The 19,477-nt window shown below is 37.3% G+C and overlaps 1 protein-coding gene and 1 long non-coding RNA gene across 4 annotated transcripts in view; one reads left to right on the top strand and one right to left on the bottom strand.

Annotated features, from left to right (window-relative positions):
- DTWD2 (DTW domain containing 2) overlaps window positions 1-19,477 on the bottom strand; it is a 174,477-nt gene that overhangs the window by 109,794 nt on the left and 45,206 nt on the right. For all 3 annotated transcript variants that reach the window (XM_037739738.1, XM_017531884.2, XM_017531885.2), the window contains exons 3-4: window positions 11,072-11,166; window positions 448-640 (exon numbers count right to left, since the gene is read on the bottom strand). In XM_037739738.1, coding sequence (XP_037595666.1) covers window positions 448-640; window positions 11,072-11,166 — 288 coding nt within the window. The remainder of the gene's footprint in view (window positions 1-447; window positions 641-11,071; window positions 11,167-19,477) is intronic.
- On the top strand, window positions 15,736-18,987 carry LOC108306802. The gene is made up of 2 exons (XR_001826288.1): window positions 15,736-15,789; window positions 18,881-18,987. It is a non-coding gene; the product is annotated as an uncharacterized LOC108306802 (long non-coding RNA).

Raw genomic sequence — 19,477 nt, 5'->3', positions numbered from 1 at the left:
ATAATAATGAATGATAAAAAAATTATTTCATAAAAATTTAGTCATTCCTCATAAGAACTAGTTAATTCAGTAGCCAAATAAAAGTATTTAAATAAGATAATACTTCTCAACAAAAAACATTAATACATATAAAAATCATTCTTAGACTTTTCTGAGTAAATGTCTAAGAGACTCTTTATCTAGCCAAATGCCTAAACTACAGTGAAATTTGGCAGTCGGAATTGAGATGAAATGACAAATTTGAAATTTTACATATATATATTCAAAATATATATATATATTCAAACTTATAAACATAAGCACACATATATCTATGTAGTATACATTCACACATGTAAATACCACCAAATTCATATATAAAAATGCACGTGTATCCTTCACAGAAAACACATACAATATACCTAATTATACATTTGCATTTATTCTCTGTTAAAATTACTAGCTTACCTGTTTGGGGTGTCGAAACAAGGAATTCTTATAGAAAATGTCCTTAGCCTGGCTCCATGTACCATCAATGATGATGATTGTAGAAGGATAAACAGGAGAATCTAATATAAATTCTTCCAAATTAGCAGCTTCAGCCCCTGGATATAATATTAATGTACCAGACTTCCGGCAAACAGTTGAAAGTTCAGGATCTCTGAAAAAGTTTTTTTCAATATATCTTTATTAGCTTGTGAGAAAAAAGGTTTTATTATGCTTACTGAATTTCCTAATAAAAGTTTCCCTATATCTAGTCATTTCTAATCAAATACATTACTAATTAGTTCATAAAGCATGAATTTAAAAAACTCAAAATTTTGTGTACTCTTTACTGAGTACACAGTAAATATATATATATATATATACTTATATATATATATATTTGAATATATATATATATTATTTATTTATTCATACCACGATTCTGCCACTCTCCTATTGGCTTTCCAATCCTCATTATTCTCTATTAAAGCTTTTCTATCCAATTGCCAGTGCCATAATTTTAGCCCTTCCAAGGAATTATTCCTTTTCCCACTAGTACTTCATGGGTAATCTGATCCCCTTTATCGAAGCAAACAACTGACATTGCCTAATAATCCTAGCACAAATAATCAGATCAATCCCAGGACAAAACCTAGTAGCAATGGAAGAACCATAAAGAGAAGTTAGGCTCCACAGGCAAGCTACATTCTCAAATTCACCTTTGTTGAAGCCAACTAAATATGGCCTGAGAAGGACTCCAAACTTCTATATTTGAGACCTTGTGGATGAATCCTAACCTATCTTAACAAGCAGACAAGATTGAAAACCTAACTTAGGAGTATGCACCTGCAACAATGGCTGAGACTTGGCCTATCCCAGTGGCCATACTTCAACCACTCACAGACTGCTAAGTGTTCAAACTGCATTCAAAGAAGGTACACGCCAACCTGTAACCAATCCGGCTGTTTCTGTACCTCACTGCTGATTTCTGTACATCACTTCCATTTTTTTAATTTTTATTTTTTTGTCTATAAATTTGTTCTGACCACGAAGCATCCCTGGAATCTCTCTGAATCTGCTGTGATTCTGGGGGCTGCCCAATTCACAAATTGTTCACTGCTCAATTAAATTCATTTAAATTTAATTTGGCTGAAGTTTTCTTATAACACCTTATATTATCTATTGAAGGAAACCAAAATATTTCACTTCAAAATATACTTATTTGACATATGTTGAGATGGCTGTTTAGAGGGCCTGCAAACAGCAGTAGCCTTGCAAAATTGTTGCAACTGTAGAGAAAAACAAATGGCAGCCAGGCTTTCTCTGAGGACCTTCCCTTGTTCCAATCTAGGAAATACTGAAAGTCTGACAACCTTAATGGTCTGAAAGAAATATTTACCCTCTATTTGCTATGAAGGATGCTATCTGTGCAGTTTCCTCTGCATAATAAGACCACTTTTGCTAGCCAGGCCTCCTCTTCTTCCCCTCCCATATTTTTTTGCCAACATAACTGGCTTTGCCATGCTTTAAGCCCTATTCTTTCTGTAACCTCTAGATGGCATAAAAGCATCAACCATCTGGCCATTTCTTTGAGTTCTTGTACTTTGTAAGACTCCCTTGTACGTTAATAAATTTGTATGCCTTTCTCCCTTTAATTTGCCTTTTGTCAGATGATTTTCAACAGACCATCAGAGGGTGAAGAGGAAGGTTCCTTTGGCCCCTACCATCATCTAGTTCAGTTATAGGGTTAGCTGATTCAACATTCATTCAAAAACGCGTCCAAGCTCTTTGGTACTGGAGATAAAATGATGAATGAGACAGCCTTTGCCCACAAGCAAAAAACAAAACAAAACAAAACACTCTTAAGGGGAAAGGAGACCAATTATCATTTTTCTTTGAAATACGATAATTTGGATTTCCAATTTCAGCTCAGACATAAAGAGCTTAAACGTCATCAAGTCCACTTTCACAAGAAAAACGCTAACAAACTGAAAATTAACAACTTTTCTTAGATCCATCAGAGAACTGAGGCCTCAGGGCAAATACTCCCTGACTGGAGAAACAAGGTCAGTACAGAGAATCAGAGCCAAATCAGTTTACTGGAGAGCAGAAACCACTAAAGCCAGTAAGTGGTAGGAACACTTAAAAAGTCAGTGACAAATTACTGCATGCTGAGTATGGACTAGCTTGAGAGTTAAAACTCATGGGGACCCAATATTAAGAGGAGGGTTCATACTTTCCTAATCATTACATCCAAGGGCCCCCCAGGTTCTCATAGTGAAGATCTGAGAAAAATCCTGTTGTGTTTAGGGAAGGGAAAGGTGAAAAGTAACCATCTTGGCTGGGTGTAGTTGCTCACACCTATAATCCCAGCACTTTGGGAGGCCAAGGTGGGTGGATCACTGGAGGTCAGGAGTTCAAGACCAGCCTGGCCGACATGATGAAACCCCAACACTACTAAAAATACAAAAAATTAGCCAGGCATGGTGGCAGATGCCTGTCATCCCAGCTACTCGGGAGGCTGAGGCAGGATAATCACTTGAACCTGGGAGGCGGAAGTTTCAGTGAGCCAAGATTGCGGCCACTGCACTCCAGCCTAGGCATCAAGAATGAAACTCTGTCTCAAAAAAGAAAAGAAAAGCAACAAAGGCCTTTCCCTCAAGAGAAACTACTTATCACAGATTTTTTTCTGCCTATTGTTTGACCACAAAAGAAACTAAGTACTAATATATGTTACAACATATGTATTACAACCATGAAAACATGCTAAGTGAAAGAAGCCAGTCACAAAAGTCCAAATCTATTATTTCATACATATATCAGATATCAAATATGAATATCAAATAGGAAAATCAATAGAAACACAAAGTAGACTAGTGTTTGCTTAGGATTGGGAAGGGGCAGGGAGTTAGAGACGATGTAAGGCATAGGGATAAGTAGGTGATAGTTAAAGGTAGAGGGTTTCTTTTTGAGGTGATGACATATTTTGAATTGACTGGTGATGGCTGCAAATATCTTTGATTATACTAGAAACCAATTAATTTGTACATTTTAAATTAGTAAGTTAAATGGTATGTGAATTATGTCTCAATAAAGCCATTTCAAAAAACAAAAGGGATAGAGAAAGATATATCATGATAATACTAATGAAAAGATAACTGCAGGCCAGGCACAGTGGCTCAAACCTGTAATCCCAGCACTTTAGGAGGCCAAGGCAGGAGCACTGCTTCAGCCTAAGAGTTTAAGACCAGACTAGGCAACACAGTGAGATGCCCATCTCTAAAAAAGTGTTTAAAAATAAGCCGAGCATGGTGGTGTGCACCTATAGTCCCAGCTACCAGGGAGGCAGAGGCAGGAAAACCACTTGAGCCTGGGAGGTCAAGGCTGCAGTGAACCGTGATTGTGCCACTACACTCAGCTTGAGCAACAAAACAAGACCTTTTCTCAAAAAAAAAAAAAAAAAAAGGTAACTGGACTAGCCTAGCTATATTAACTACAGACAAAGCAGCCATCAGAAGGAAAATTATCAGGATGAAGAGAGGCATTACATAATGACAAAAGACTCAAGTCTCTAAGAAGACGTAACAATCTTCTAACACGTATATACTTAACAATTCAGTGTTCACAATATGTAAGGCAAAAACTGAGAGAACAGAAAGGAGAAATAGACAAATCCAGTAATACAGCTGGAGACTTCATTGCAACCTTGTCAGTAACTGGGAGATCAAGCAGGCAAAAAATCAATAAGGATATAGTTGGCCTGAATAGCATTATCAATCAACTTGATCTAATTGATACTTATAGAATAGTCTGCCAACAACAAAATACACGTACCTCTCAAGTTCACATGAAACACTCAACAAAATACACCACATTCTGGGCCATAAAACATATCCTGACAAATTTAAAATAGAAATCATACAAAGTATGCTCTCAGGCTACAATGGAATTAAATTAGAGCCCAGAAAACTTGCTGGAAAATTCCACCATATTGGAGATTAAGCAACATACTTCTAAATAAACTACAGGTCAAGAGATAAGTCTCAATGGAAATTTTAAAATATTTTGAACAAAATGAAAACAAAACTTATCAAAATGTGTGGGATGGAGGAAAAGCATGCTTAAAGGGATACTTATAGCATTAAAATGCACATATTAGGAAAGAAGAAAGGCCTGAAAATCAACAGGCTAAGCTTCCTCCTTAAAAACACAACAGAAAGCTAGATAGGGCCAGGCATGGTGGCTCACTTCTCTAACCCCAGAGGCAGGAGAATTGCTTGAGGCCAGGAGCTCAAGACCAGCCTGAGCAATGTAGCAAGAATCTGTCTTGACAAAAAATTAAAAAAACTGAAAACAAAAAAAAAAAAAAAAAAAAAAAAAAAAAGGCTAGAGAAAGAAGAGCAATTTAAGCCTAAAGAAAGCACTACAAAAAGAAAAGAAGGGCTGGGCACAGTAACTCATGTCTATAATCCCATCATTTTGGGAGACCAAAGTGGGCAGATCACTTGAGGTCAGGAGCTCGAGACCAGCCTGGCTAACATAATGAAACCCTATTTCTACTAAAAATACAAAAAATTAGCCAGGTGTGGTGGTGGGCGCCTTTAATCCTAGCTACTCAAGGAGGCTGAGGCAGGAGAATCACTTGAACCCAGGAGGCAAAGGATGCAGAGAGCTGGGATTGTGCCACTGCACTCCAGCCTGGGCGACAAGGCTCTGTCTCAAAAAAAAAAAAGAAAAAAAGAAACAGTAAAACTTAAGATGGAAATCAGTGAAGTTCAAAATAGGAAGACAATAGAGAAAATCAATGAAACCGAAAGCTGACTGTTATAGAACAAACTGTGTCCTCCCCAAAATGTACGTTTTGAAGTCCTAATCCCTAGTAGCTCAGAATATGTTGGTATTTAGAGATAGGTGAATTATCTTTAAAGAGGTGATTAAGTTAAAATGAAGCCATTATGGTGGTCCCTAATCTAATCTAACTGGTATGATTATAAGAAGAAGAAATTTGGACACAAAAGAAGAGCTGGCAGGGGCACACCTGTCCAGAGGAATAATCATGTGAACAGGCAATGACAGAACAACCAACTGCAATTCAAGGAGAGGCTTCAGGAGAAACCAGATCTACTGCTCTCTTGATCTTGGACTTCTACACTCAAGAACTGTGGGAAAATAAACTCTTTGGCCACTCAGCATGTGGTATTTTATTAATGCAGCCCTAGCAAATTAATACACTGGTTCTTTGAAAAGATAAACTGATAAAACTGCAGCTGAGGTTAAAAAAATAAAAAAGAAAAAGACACAACTACCAATTTCAGAAATAAGGGTGATCATTACTGATTCTATAATCATTAAGAGAATAATAAATACTATAAAAAACTCAATGCCCACAGATTTCATAGTTTGGATGAAATTAATTCCTTGAAAAACATAATCAAAACTCACAAAAGAAGAAAAAGGAAAACTAAAAAGCTCTATGTCTACTAAAGAAATTGAATCAATAATTAATAATCTTTTAAAAAATAAATCACCAGGCCCAAGTGGTTTCACCAGTGAATTCTCTCAAACATTTCAGGAAGAAATGGTATCAATTCTCTATAATCTTGTCTCCAGATAATGAAAACAGACAGAACACTGCCTAACTCATTCTATAAGGCCAGCATTACCCTCATCTCAAAACCAAATAAAGGTATTACAAGAAAGGAAAACTATAGATTAATATCCTTTATGAAGATAAAGGCAAAAATTCTCAACAAAATATTAGCAAATTAAATCCAAAGGTGTGTAAAAAATTATCTACCATCACCAAATCAGATTTAGTACAGGGATGGAGGGCTGGTTTAACATTCAAAATCCATAAATGTAATCAACCACATCAATGGACTAAGGAAGATACATCAAAGGACTCTATCAATTCACAAAGAAAATGCATTCAACAAAACCCAAAGCCCACTCATGATAAAAACTCTCAACAAACTGGGAATAGGGGAGAATGGCCTCAATTTAATAAACAACATCTGCAAAATACCTATAGCTAGCATTATACCTAACAGTTCCCTAAGATTGAGAACAAAACAGGGACATACTCTCACCACTGCTATTCAACCCCTAGCTATTGAAATAAAAGGGAACAAAAGACATACAAACTGGAAAGATGAAATGAAACCATCACTATTGCTCAGGCGACCTAATTATCTAGGTAGAAAAGCTCAGGGAACTGACAAAAGAGAGACAAAAAAAACCTCCAAGAACAACAGCAAGGTCACAAGATATAAGGTTAATATACAAAAGTCAATTTCTTTCCCACAAACCGGCAATGAAAAATTCACATTTGTAATTGCTTTAAATACCATTAAAATAGCCCTCCAAAAATGAAATTCTTAGGTATGAATCTAATAAAATATGTCAAGTATCTAAATGTGAACAACTACAAAACACTGATAAAAAGCAAAGAGGACTGGGTGCAGTGGCTCTCATCTGTAATCCCAGTACTTTGAAAGGCCAAAGCAGGAGGATTGCTTTTGTCTAGGAGTTTAAGACTGGCCTGGGCAACATAGTGAGAACTTGTCTCTATTAAAAAAAAAGAAAAAGAAAAAAAGAGCAAAGAGTAATAACTGCTTCAGATTTACAAAATTATTGGCCGGGCGCAGTGGCTCATGCCTGTAATCCCAGCACTTTGGGAGGCCGATGCGGATGGATCACCTGAGGTCAGGACTTCGAGACCAGTCTGACCAACATGGAGAAACCCCATCTCTACTAAAAATACACAAAATTGTCTGGGCGAGGTGGCGCATGCCTGTAATCCCAGCTACGTGGGAGGCTGAGGCAGGAGAACTGCTGAACCCAGGAGGCAGAGGCTACAGTGAGCCTAGATTGCACCATTGTACTCCAGCCTGGGCAACAAGAGTGAAACTCTGTCTCAAAAAAAAAAAAAAAAAAAAGATTTATAATTATTGCAAAAACAGTACAGAAAATTCCTATATACACTACACCCAATTTCCCTTATTATCTAAAAGTAAACTGTGTGAAAACAATAACATAAAAAATAGAAGGGGACTGCATGGAATTATATTTTTGCAAGGTTCTTTTGTTATATATTTATTGTATAACATTATTAATTCAAGATTAGCTGTGATAAAGTAAGAATACATAGTATAATCCAAAGACTAACCACAAAAGGCATACCTAAAAAGCCAACAAATAAATAGAATGGAATGCTAAAAAAAATAAATTGATAACCCAGAAGAAGACATAAAAGAGGAACAAAAGATCAAATAACTGATAGGACTAACAGAAGTCAAATATCAATACAGTATTCACCGGTAATGTAAAAGAAAACAAGTCAATAATTACATCCAGTGTAAAAGAAATAAACTCTCCAATTAAACAACAGAGATTGTTAGATTAAATTTAAAAACCAAAACCCATAACATATAAACACTAGTACCCACACATAGTAGACTTTAAGACAAAGAGAAATATATATTTGGTCTTCTTTCCACTTCCTGGTATACAACTCCTAAAATCCTTAGAATCTCCAAAATGTTGTTTTTTTGTATGCTAATGTTGACTGACAGCTTCAGGGTAGGCTTAGTCACTGGAAAGACAAAGGGGAGCGAGAGCGGCTAAAGACCAAGTTGTTCACCCATGGCCAGTTGTTCATGAATAATGAAACCTAAATAAAAACCTAAGAGGACAGGATTCAGAGAGCTGAACATGCAGCCATTCCCGGAGGGTAGTGCCCCAGGGAAGGCATGGAAGCTCTGCACCCCTTTCTCTGTACCTTGTACTACATATCTCATATGTATCCTTTGTAATATCCTTTATCATAAACTGCTAAACATTAAGTGTTTCCAATTAACTGAAGCCAAACCAAGAGTTGTGGAAGCCTCAACTTGAAGCTGATCAGTCACAAGTTCCTGAGGCCCAGGCTTGTCAATGGTGTCTGAAGTGGGGAAAGGGCAGTCTTGGGAACTGAGCCCTCATCCTGTGGGATGTGACACTATCTCCAGTTAGATAGGGTCAGAATTGAATTGAAGGACACCCAACTGGCGTTATTACAAAATTGACTGCCTGCTTGCTTGCTTGTGGGGAGAAAGCCTCACACATTTGGGGGTCACAGAAGTCTTCTGTGTTGAAGTTTGTGGTGTTGACACCACAGCAGAGGAAAAACGTTTGAGCATTTTTCCAACAACATGTAATAATGATAAAAGGACCAATGCATCAAGTAAACATAACAACACTAACGGCCGGGCGCGGTGGCTCACGCCTGTAATCCCAGCACTTTGGGAGGCCGAGGAGGGTGGATCACGAGGTCAAGAGATCGAGACCATCCTGGTCAACATGGTGAAACCCCGTCTCTACTAAAAATACAAAAAAAAAAATTAGCTGGGCATGGTGGCACATGCCTGTAATCCCAGCTACTCAGGAGGCTGAGGTGTGATATTGTGCTGGCCTAGAGCCAGAACCTAAGCAACACTATTTTATAAAATGCAAAACTGTTTTTAAATAAGTTGAAATGGCTGCCCCATTCTCCTCACAATAACTACTGTCCTTGGCCTCTGTAAATAGAACTGCTAGTTTGTTCTTCAAAACTATGTAAAGCTGCTTACCTTTTCTTATCAGTAACTGCCAGAATTGCTAGCCTTTGCTTACCGGCAATTGCCAGACTAAGCAGCCCAAGCTAGTTCCATCCTGGCTCCTGTGACTTGTAATAAGTAACTAAGGTCTGTGATTTCCACCTTAACCAGATAATGTGTAAATAAATGTTTATCTTGACTTCTGTAAACCACTTAAGTAACAAACGGAATGACAAAAGTCCCCTGGCCCTTGGAATGTCCGGAGACCCCCACCCTCATCTCTGCCCAGGAGGTAATTTACAGAATCCACTAGCCCTCGGAATGTCTGAAGCCTTTTCATCCCCATGCCCGCCCCTCACCCCCACTCCCAAGGTGGTTTTTCGGGTATAAAAAATCGTGGCACCCTCCTGTTGCCACCACAGGTTGGAGAGACGTGAGTCCTCTGTGGTCGCCGGCATAATAAATGACCCTGCAATCTGGCATACTTTTGTCTTGTGGTAACTTTCTACGCTCCGGTCAAATACAACAGAGGCAGGAGAATTGCCTGAACCCAGGAGGCAGAGGTTGCGATGAGCCGAGATCACGCCATTGCACTCCAGCCTGGGTAACAAGAGCGAAACTCCGTCTCAAAAAAAAAAAAAAAAAAAAACACTAACTACATACTCACCTAAAGACTTTTCAAATAGATGAAACAGAAACCAAAAGAACAAAATGTAAAAATAAGCAAATCCCTAATTATTGCTGGAGATTTTAACATAATTTCCTTGCTATTTGAGAGAAAATGTGCTCATAAAATCAGTCAAAATACAGAAGATTTGAACAACACTATCAACCCTCTTGACCTAATTGATAATTTGTATAACACTGCATCTGACAACTGAGAAATAGTCTTTTCTTTATTTTTTTTTGAGACAGTCTTGCTCTGTTACCCAGGCAGTAATGAAGTGGCGTGATCTTAGAAATGGACAGGTTTAAACATGCAGAAATCAATCAATATAATCCACTATATTAACAGAATTTTAGAGAGATTCTACATGATCATTTCAATAAATGCATTTCACGAAACTCAACACTCACTCATAAAACCTCGGCACTTTAGAAACTGATAAACAACATTACAAAAATGAAGATGTAGAGATATACTGTATAACATGGTTATTCCAGTAAATGTATACTTGAAAACGGCCATGAGAGCAGGTCTTAAATGGATTCAGGGTTAATATATAAAAACCAACTGTTTTCTGATATACTGGAAGCAAAAATTTACAAAGGACACCTTTGTTTTAAAAAAAAAAAAAAAGTGTACGTCTCTTAATCATTCCCCCACGATTTCATCATGTACTCTAATAAAAGCTGAAATTAATCATTCAGTTACCACACTTACATTGAACTGCTTTAATTTAAAATTCATCAGCAAATAATAATTTACTGGGCAGGCCCAGTGGCTCATACCTGTAGTCCCAGCTACTCAGGAAGCTGAGGTGGGAAGATCACTTGAGCCCAGGAGGTAGAGGTTACATTGAGCCAAAATTACACTGCTGCACTCCAGCCTGGGCAACAAAGTGAGATCCTACCTTGAAAAATAGTAACAATAATTTACTGAGTAAGCACCATATTAGGCACCATAGGAAAAAAACTGAACTAAATCTAATACAAGAAATCTACAAAAAAAAAAAAAATGTTGTAGAAGATATTTAAAAAAAAAAAAAAAGAACCCTACCATCTACCAACTGGAAGGCACTTTTAACAAAAATGACATAAAGTATATTTGCCTTTTAAGCTAAACATATATTACTATGAAATTCAGATAATGCTATCATTCCTTAGTTGAAACTTTTTTTTATTTGATTTTGCTTTGTTTTCGTCTTGTATTATTTTGTGTGGTCGGGGGTTAGCAGAACTTAAATTTTTTGACTATATCCACTCTTTAGACCATGAATAAGCTGAAAGAAATGAATGACCTGAAAGAAACGATTATTAAAGATCTGTATAGAAAAGAATTATTTACATTACCCTAACAGTTAATTTACCTTTCTTCACTGAAGCGACGACCGATCTTTACTTTGCACTTGTCCTGGGGGAGGCACGCTGCTAGGAGAGGAACTGTCCGCAACACTTTGTTTTCCTTTAATTAAAAAATGAATTAAAACATAGACTTTTACTTAGATATATACACTTTTAAATATTTTATGATGAACATCTGATTTATAACTTTATGTATAAGTTTCACAAGTCTTTTATTAAAGACCACAGCTTAATAAAAAGAGGTAAAATTTCTTTGCTTTATCAGTATTAACAATAACACAAGCACACCTTTTTATTCTATTTGGGTATGTTTACAGGTTAACTGATCAAAGAAGATTACATTAATATATATAATGATTACGATTATTATAATGTAAATTTGTGTTTAGCTAAATTGAATCATTTATTCTGACAAGTTTTTTATTTCATGAGTAATTACATTTTGCACTATGTCAGCTTGAAGATAATTGCCTAGGTCTTATGTCTCAAAAACAAGGAAGTGCTCAGAAAACAAAACAAGAGGTTCTTCCCAGCATAGCCTCTTTATTTAAACTAAAAAAAAAAAAACAAAACAATGGGACATGTCAAAGGGACAGAGAAGCCAATCTCAAAGAACTCCCAATGGCTAAAATAGAACAATTTGAGCAACAAAATAAATAACACAATACTGGGTTATAACCCAAAGTACAAATTAAGAGTCCAGAATGATATAAATAAATGACTTAATGGGGGAGCAGAAACAAATCTTCCTTACAAAAGAATTCCAAATAATAAATGTAAATACTTCCCCTTCTAGAACATGGAGCTTAATCTCTTCCTCCCACTTGAGTATGGCTGGATTTATGGCCTTGCTTCCAAAGAATATGGGGTATGGAAAGAGAACAAAAATAATAACTTTAGAGTGGAGAAATCTGGGGGCTATTTTTGAAAATGCCATTAACTTGATTATCGTGAGTGGTTTCTTCAATATTCTAGCTTCCAACGCTGGAAACCATCTTTCTTGTTGCCACGAGAATTCTATCTTGAAGCCCATAGAGCCAAGTGATTTGTCACTCTGCCTTAGGTGGTTTTAGGACATTTTCTAATGTTTAATAGAATGTTCTTCTCTCCTTACCATCACCATGAGACTGTGACACAGACTTAACCACTTTCTAAACCTTTATCAAAATAATACATGTATATATATCAAATTAAATAGGGCTAAAAGATTTAAAATGCCACAGTTGTTCCCAGATGTACTCCCCAGTACCACTTCCTGGAGGCAATCATTTTAACTCTTTTGGTTACTTCTTCTGGCAGTCATCTCCATATATCCACATAATATACGGGGTTTTTTCCCTATTTTTTGATTTATCAATTTTAGATATTATCTAAAAACTACCAATTATCATCATAACAGCTAATATTAAAGCACATATTTCTAAGTGCAATACACAGAGAGAGAAAGAAATATAACTTTTGTCATATCCATTTTACTAATGAGGCAGAGAGATATTAATTAACTTGCCCAAAGTTACAGAGTTTACAGAACTATTAAGAATTTGGCCAGACACAGTGGCTCATGCCTGTAATCCCAGCACTTTGGGAGGCTGAGGCAGGCGGATCATGAGGTTAGAAGATCACGACCATACTGGCTAACAAAGTGAAACACCATCTCCATGAAAAATACCAAAAAAAAATTAGCCAGGTGTGGTAGCACGTGCCTGTAGTCCCAGCTACTCAGGAGGCTGACGCAGGAGAATCACTTGAACCTGGGAGGCAGAGGTTGCAGTGAGCTGAGATCTCACCACTGCACTCTAGCCTGGGTGACAGAGCGAGACTCCGTCTCAAAAACGAAAAAAAAAAGAATTTGAACTCAGGCAGTTTAGCTCCAGAGTCCTTAAGTAGTGCCTCTCATAACAAATGAGGATTTAGCTTTCCAACACCACTCCTTCTTCTCACATCTAATATTTTTATTTAAGTCAGTAAACAGTATTTGCATCTTCATGACTAAATATACATTGTTCACAAAGGCCAAATAGTTTAACATAAGATTTCTTTCTTGTAAAGCTTTTTGTTATTTTTGAGATAACTTTTCTGTTTTAATCATTAAGTAATTTTATATACATGTGTAGGAGTTCAGTCATGGTGGTGGGAAAAATTGTAAAATGGATACAAACCCTCTTGGAAGGTTTGGCAAAGCCTTGGGAAGAAGTTTATGGCTGAAGGTAGCCAGTGTAGGGCAAGTTACAAGAGAGTGCAAGGAAATTTATCCAGATTAGTTTGTTTACCTGTTTCCCCAGAAACCAAGCTTTGACCATCCTGAGAAAAACTGTTACCTACTCTGGCGATCCATAAAGTTAATTACCCACAAATGGTATTTGCTTTAGGCCTTTGTCATTAAATCTATACTAAGTAAAGGCCCCTAGGCCCCCTTTTCAGGCTGCTTGGGCTGCCGACTTTTTATAGCACCCTCCACAGTGTCTGTGAGTGGCCTGGTCTCCTAGCCCGCTCTTTCACTGGATATCTGTGTCTGAGTGCACCTTTGTTCAACCGTCGCTGGGTCAGGGTCTGTGGGTCAGACCCAACATATATATACCTATTCTGTGAAATGCTCCATCATATCACGTCCATATCATCTCCTCCACCAAGTCTTCTTTTTCCAAAGCCCCCTCCAAGAGCCTATCCAAATGGTTTTTAGTAACTTTTTGATGGGAGAGTGAAAAAACTAGCATAACCTTTTATTGAAAATGGTGTGCTAAAGTTAAGCACAGGTAGCCCATTATTAATAAGTTAGATGAAGATTGGAAAATTCCTTTGCTGAATATGGCCAGGCATGGTGGCTCATGCCTGTAGTCCCAGCTCTTAGGGAGGCAGATGCTGGAGGATACCGTGAGTCCAGGAGTTTGAGACTTACCTGGGCAATATAGCGAGACCCCATTCTTAAAAAAAGAAAAATAGTAATAAAATAGAAAATTCCTATGCTGAGAAGGAAAAACTGTAGGGATGTACTTGTATACACATAAAATATGTTTGTAGCACACACAATGATGAATGAATTAAATCATGGATTAATAATAGTAAAAAATAAATTTAAAACATTTGAGACCTGGGGAAAAAAGGTGGTTATGAATTCCGCTGCAGGAAACGTACATGTACCTGCCCAGCAGCTCTGAACAGAACAGCGAAGCTCACAGCTCAGCACTTGAGTTCCCATAAGGGGCAGACCACCTCCTCAAGCAGCTCCCCATCCATTGTATAACCAAAGAGACACCTCATACAGGAGAGCACAGGCTGACATCTGGCGGGTATCCTTCTGGGACAATGATAACAGAAGAAGAAATTGGCAGCAACCCTTACTGTTCTGCAGTCGCTGCAGGTGATCCCCAGGCAAGCAGGATCTGGAGCGAACCTCCAAAAGTCCTACAGCGGGGGACCTGATGATTAGAAGGAAAACTAAGAAACAGAAAGAAATAACTTCCTCAGCAACAAAAAAGACATCCACTCAGAGACCCTGTCTGAAAGTCACCAACCACAAAGAACACAGGTAGATAAATCCACAAAGATGGGAAGAAACCAGCCAAAAAGGATGAAAATACCCAAAACCAGAATGCCTCTCCTCCTCCAAGGGATTGCAACTCCTCACCAGCAAGGGAACAACAAGGCTGGATGGAGAATGAGTCTGATGAATTGAAAGAAACAGGCTTCAGAAGGTGGGTAATAACAAACTTCTCTGAGCTAAAAGATCATGTTCTAACCCAATACAAAGAAACTAAGAATCTTGAAAACAGGTTTGATGAAATGCTAATGAGAATAAACAGCTTAGAGAGGCACATAAATAAACTGATGGAGCTGAAAAACACAACACGAGAACTTCGTGTAGCATACACAAGTTTCAATAGCCAAATCGACCAAGAAAGGATAGCAAAGATTGAAGATCAACTCAATGAAATAAAATGAGAAGGCAAGATTAGAGAAAAGAGAGTAAAAAGAAATGAACAAAGCCTCCAAGAAATATGGGATCATTTGAAAAGACATAATCGACATTTGATAGGTGTACCTGAATGTGATGGACAGAATGAATCCAAGTTGGAAAACACTTTTCAGGATATTATCCAGGAGAACTTCCCCAACCTAGCAAGGCAAAGGAACATTTGAGTCCAGGAAATACAGAGAATACCACAAAGATATTCCACAAGAAGAGTAGGCCCAAGGCATATAAACATCATATTTGCCAAGAATGAAGGAAAAAGTGCTAAGGGCATCCAGAGAAAAAGGTCGAGTTACATGCAAAGGGAAGCCCATCAGACTCACAGCGGATCTCTCAGCAGAAACCCTACAAGTCAGAAGAGAATGGGGGCCAATATTCAATATCTTTAAAGAAAAGAATTTTCACCCTAGATTTCATATCCAGCCAAACTAAGCTTCATAAGTGAAGAAAAAATAAAGTTATTTATGAACAAGCAATTGCTCAGAGATTTCATCACCACAAGACGACCTGCTTCACAAGAGCTCCTGAAAGAAGCACTAAACATAGAAATGAACAACCAGTACGAGCCCCTCCAAAAACAAACCAAATAGTAAAGAGCACTGACACAATGAAGAAACTGCATCAACTATTGGGCAAAACAACCAACTAGCATCAAAATGGCAGGATCAAATTCACATATAACAATATTAACCTTCAATGTAAAAGGCCTAAATGCCCTAATCAAAAGACACAGACTGGCAAATTAGATAAAAAGTCAAAACCCATCGGTGTGCTATATCCAAGAAACCCTTCTCACATGCAAAGATATACACAGGTTCAAAATAAAGAGATGGAGGAAGATCTACCAAGCAAATAGGGAGCAAAAATAAGCAGGAATTGCAATCCTAGTCTCTAATAAAATAGACTTTAAACCAACAAAGATCAAAAGAGGCAAAGAAGCACATTACATAATGGTAAAAGGATCAATGCAGCAAGAAGAGCTAATGATCCTAAATAAATATGTGCCCAAAATAGCAGCACCCAGATACATAAAGCAAGTTCTTAATGACCAACAAAGAAATTTAGACTCCTACACAATAATAGTGGGAAACTTTAACACTCCTCTGTCAATATTAGATCAATGAGACAGAATATTAACAAGAATATCCAGGACTTGAACTCAGATCTGGACCAAGCAAACCTAATAGACATTTACAGAACTCTCCATCCCAAATCCACAGAATATACATTCTTCTCAGCACCACATCACACCTACCCTAAAATTGACCACATAAATTGAAAATAAATCACTCCTCAGCAAATGCAAAAGAACGGAAATCATAACAAACAGTCTCTCAGACCACAGTGCAATCAAATTAGAACTCAGAATTCAGAAACTAACTCAGAACAGCACAACTTCATGGAAACTAAACAACTGGCTCTTGAATGCTGGCTAAACAATGAAATGAAGGCAGAAATAAAGATGTTCTTCAAAACCAACGAGAATGAAGACACAACATACTAGAAACTTTAAATGTGGAAGCATTGAAAGCAAGGAAAGATCTAATATCAACATCCTATCGTCAAACCCGAGAGTTAAAGCAAGATCAAAAAAACTCAAAAGCTAGCAGAAGACAAGAAATAACTGAAGGAGATAGAGACATTAAAAAAAAACCCCTCAAAAAATCAATAAATCCAGGAGCTGGCTTTTTGAAATGATCAACAAAACAGAACACTGCCCAGATTAATAAAAAAGACAAGAGAGAAGAATCAAATAGATGCAATAAAAAACGATAAAGGGGATATCACCACAGATTCCACAGAAATACAAACCACCATCAGAGATTACTACAAACAACTCTATGCACATAAACCAGTAAACCTTGAAGAAACATACAAATTCCTGGACACTTGCACCCTCCCAAATCTAAACCAGGAAGAAGTAAAAACCCTGAATAGACCAATAACAAGGGCTGAAGTTCAGGCAGCAATTAATAGCTTACCAACCAAAAAAAGCCCAGGTCCAGCTGGGTTCAAAGTTGAATTCTACCAGACAACAAAGAGGAGCTGGTACCACTCCTTCTGAAACTATTCCAAACAATAAAAAAAAAGGGAATCCTCCCTCCTAAATCATTTTATGAGACCAATATCATCCTGATACCAAAACCAGGCAGAGACTCAACAAGAAAAGAAAACTTCAGGCCAATATCCATGATGAACATAGATGCAAAAATATTCAATAAAATGCTGGCAAACCGATTGCAACAGCACATCAAAAAGCTTATCCATCACCATCAAGTAAGCTTCATCCCCAGGATGCAAGGCTGGTTCAACATATGCAAGTCTATAAACGTAATTCACCACATAAACAGAACCAAAGACAAAAACCACATGATTATCTCAACAGATTCAGAGAAGGCCTTTGACAAAATTCAACAGCCCATATGCTAAAAACCCTCAATAAACTAGGTATTGACGGAAAGTAGCTCAAAATAATAAAAGGTATTTATGACAAACCAACAGCCAATATCATACTGAATGGGCAAGAACTGAAAACATTCCCTTTCAAATGTGGCACTAGACAATTGGAAGTTCTAGCTAGAGCAATCAGGCAAGAAAAAGAAATAAAGGGTATTCAATTAGGAAAGGAGGAAGTCAAATTGTCTCTATTTGCAGATGACATGATTGTATATTTAAAAGATCCTGCTGTCTCAGTTCAAAATCTCCTGAAACTGATAAGCAACTTCAGCAAAGTCTCAGGAAAAAAAAATCAATGTGCAAAAATCACAAGAATTCATATACACCAATAACAGACTTAAAGAGAGCCAAATCAAGAATGAACTGACATTCACGACTGCTACAAAGAGAATAAAATACCTAGGAATACAACTAACAAAGGATGTAAAGGACCTCTTCAATGAGAACTACAAACCACTGCTCAACAAAATAAGAGAGGAAACAAACACATGGAGAAGCATTCCATGCTTATGGTTAGGAGGAATCAATATTGTGAAACTGGCCATACTACCCAAAGTAATTTATAGATTCAATGCTATCCCCATCAAGCTACCTATGACCTTCTTCACAGAACTGGAAAAAAACACCTTATGGAACCAAGAGAGCCCGCATAGCAAGTCAATTCTAAGCAAGAAGAACAAAGCTGGAGGCATCATGCTACCTCTTTTCAAACTATAATACAAGGCTACAGTAATCAAAACAGCATGGTACTGGTACCAAAACTGAGATATAGTCCAATGGAACAGAACAGAGGCCTCGGAGGCAACACCACACATCTACAACCATCTGATCTTTGGCAAACCTCACAAAAACAAGCAATGGGGAAAGGATTCCCTGTTTAATAAATGGTGTTGGGAAAACTGGCTAGCCATGTGCAGAAAGCAGAAACTGGACCCCTTCCTGACACCTTACACTAAAATCAACTCCAGATGGATTAAAGACTTAAACATAAGACCTAACACCATAAAAACCTTAGAAGAAAATCTAGGCAAAACCATTCAGGACACAGGCATAGGCAAGGACTTCATGACTAAAACACCAAAAGCATTGGCATCAAAAGCCAAAATAGACAAATGGGATCTAATTAAACTCCAGAGCTTCTGCACAGCAAAAGAAACAATCATTATTAGAGTGAACTGGTAACCAACAGAATGGGAAAAAATTTTTGCAATCTACCCATCTGACAAAGGACTTATATCCAATATCTACCAAGAGCTAAAACAGATTTACAAGAAAAAAACAAACAAACCTATTCAAAAGTGGGCAAAGGATATGAACAGACACTTTTCAAAAGAAGACATTTATGAGGCCAACAAACATATGAAAAAAAGCTCATCTTGGATAAAAGCCCAAAACCCATCGGTACGCTGCATCTAGACCCATTTCACATGCAAGGCACAAAGACTCAAAACAAAGGGATGGAGAAAGATTTACCAACGAAATGGATAGCAAAAATAAATAAATAAATAAAAAGCAGGAGTTGCAATTTTTGCCTCTGATAAAATAGACTTTAAAGCAACAAAGATCAAAAGAAGCAAAGAAGGACATTACATAATGATAAAAGGATCAATGCAACAAGAGGAGCTAAAGATCCTAAATATATAAGCACCCAATAGAAGAATATCCAGATATATAAGACTTATAAGGAGACTCAGACTCCCACACAATAATAGTGGGAGACTTCAACATCAATATCAGACAGATCAATGAGACAGAAAATTAACAACGATATCCAGGACTTGAACTCAGATCTGGAACAAGTAAACTTAATTAACATTTATAGAACTCTCCACTTTAAATACACAAAATACACACTCTTAACAGTACCACATCACATCTACTTATAGGTTTAAATGAAATATTGGTTGGCTGCTTGTTTGTTATTTTCTTCCCTCATTTTTTTTCATGTCTCCATTATTAAGCACAATTATAGGCATACCCATTT

This window comes from Cebus imitator, unplaced genomic scaffold, assembly GCF_001604975.1.
Source record: "Cebus imitator isolate Cc_AM_T3 unplaced genomic scaffold, Cebus_imitator-1.0 Scaffold74, whole genome shotgun sequence".
NCBI lineage: Eukaryota > Metazoa > Chordata > Mammalia > Primates > Cebidae > Cebus > Cebus imitator.
The sequence above is the reverse complement of the archived record's forward strand: the minus strand, read 5'-3'. Positions and strand labels throughout refer to the sequence as shown.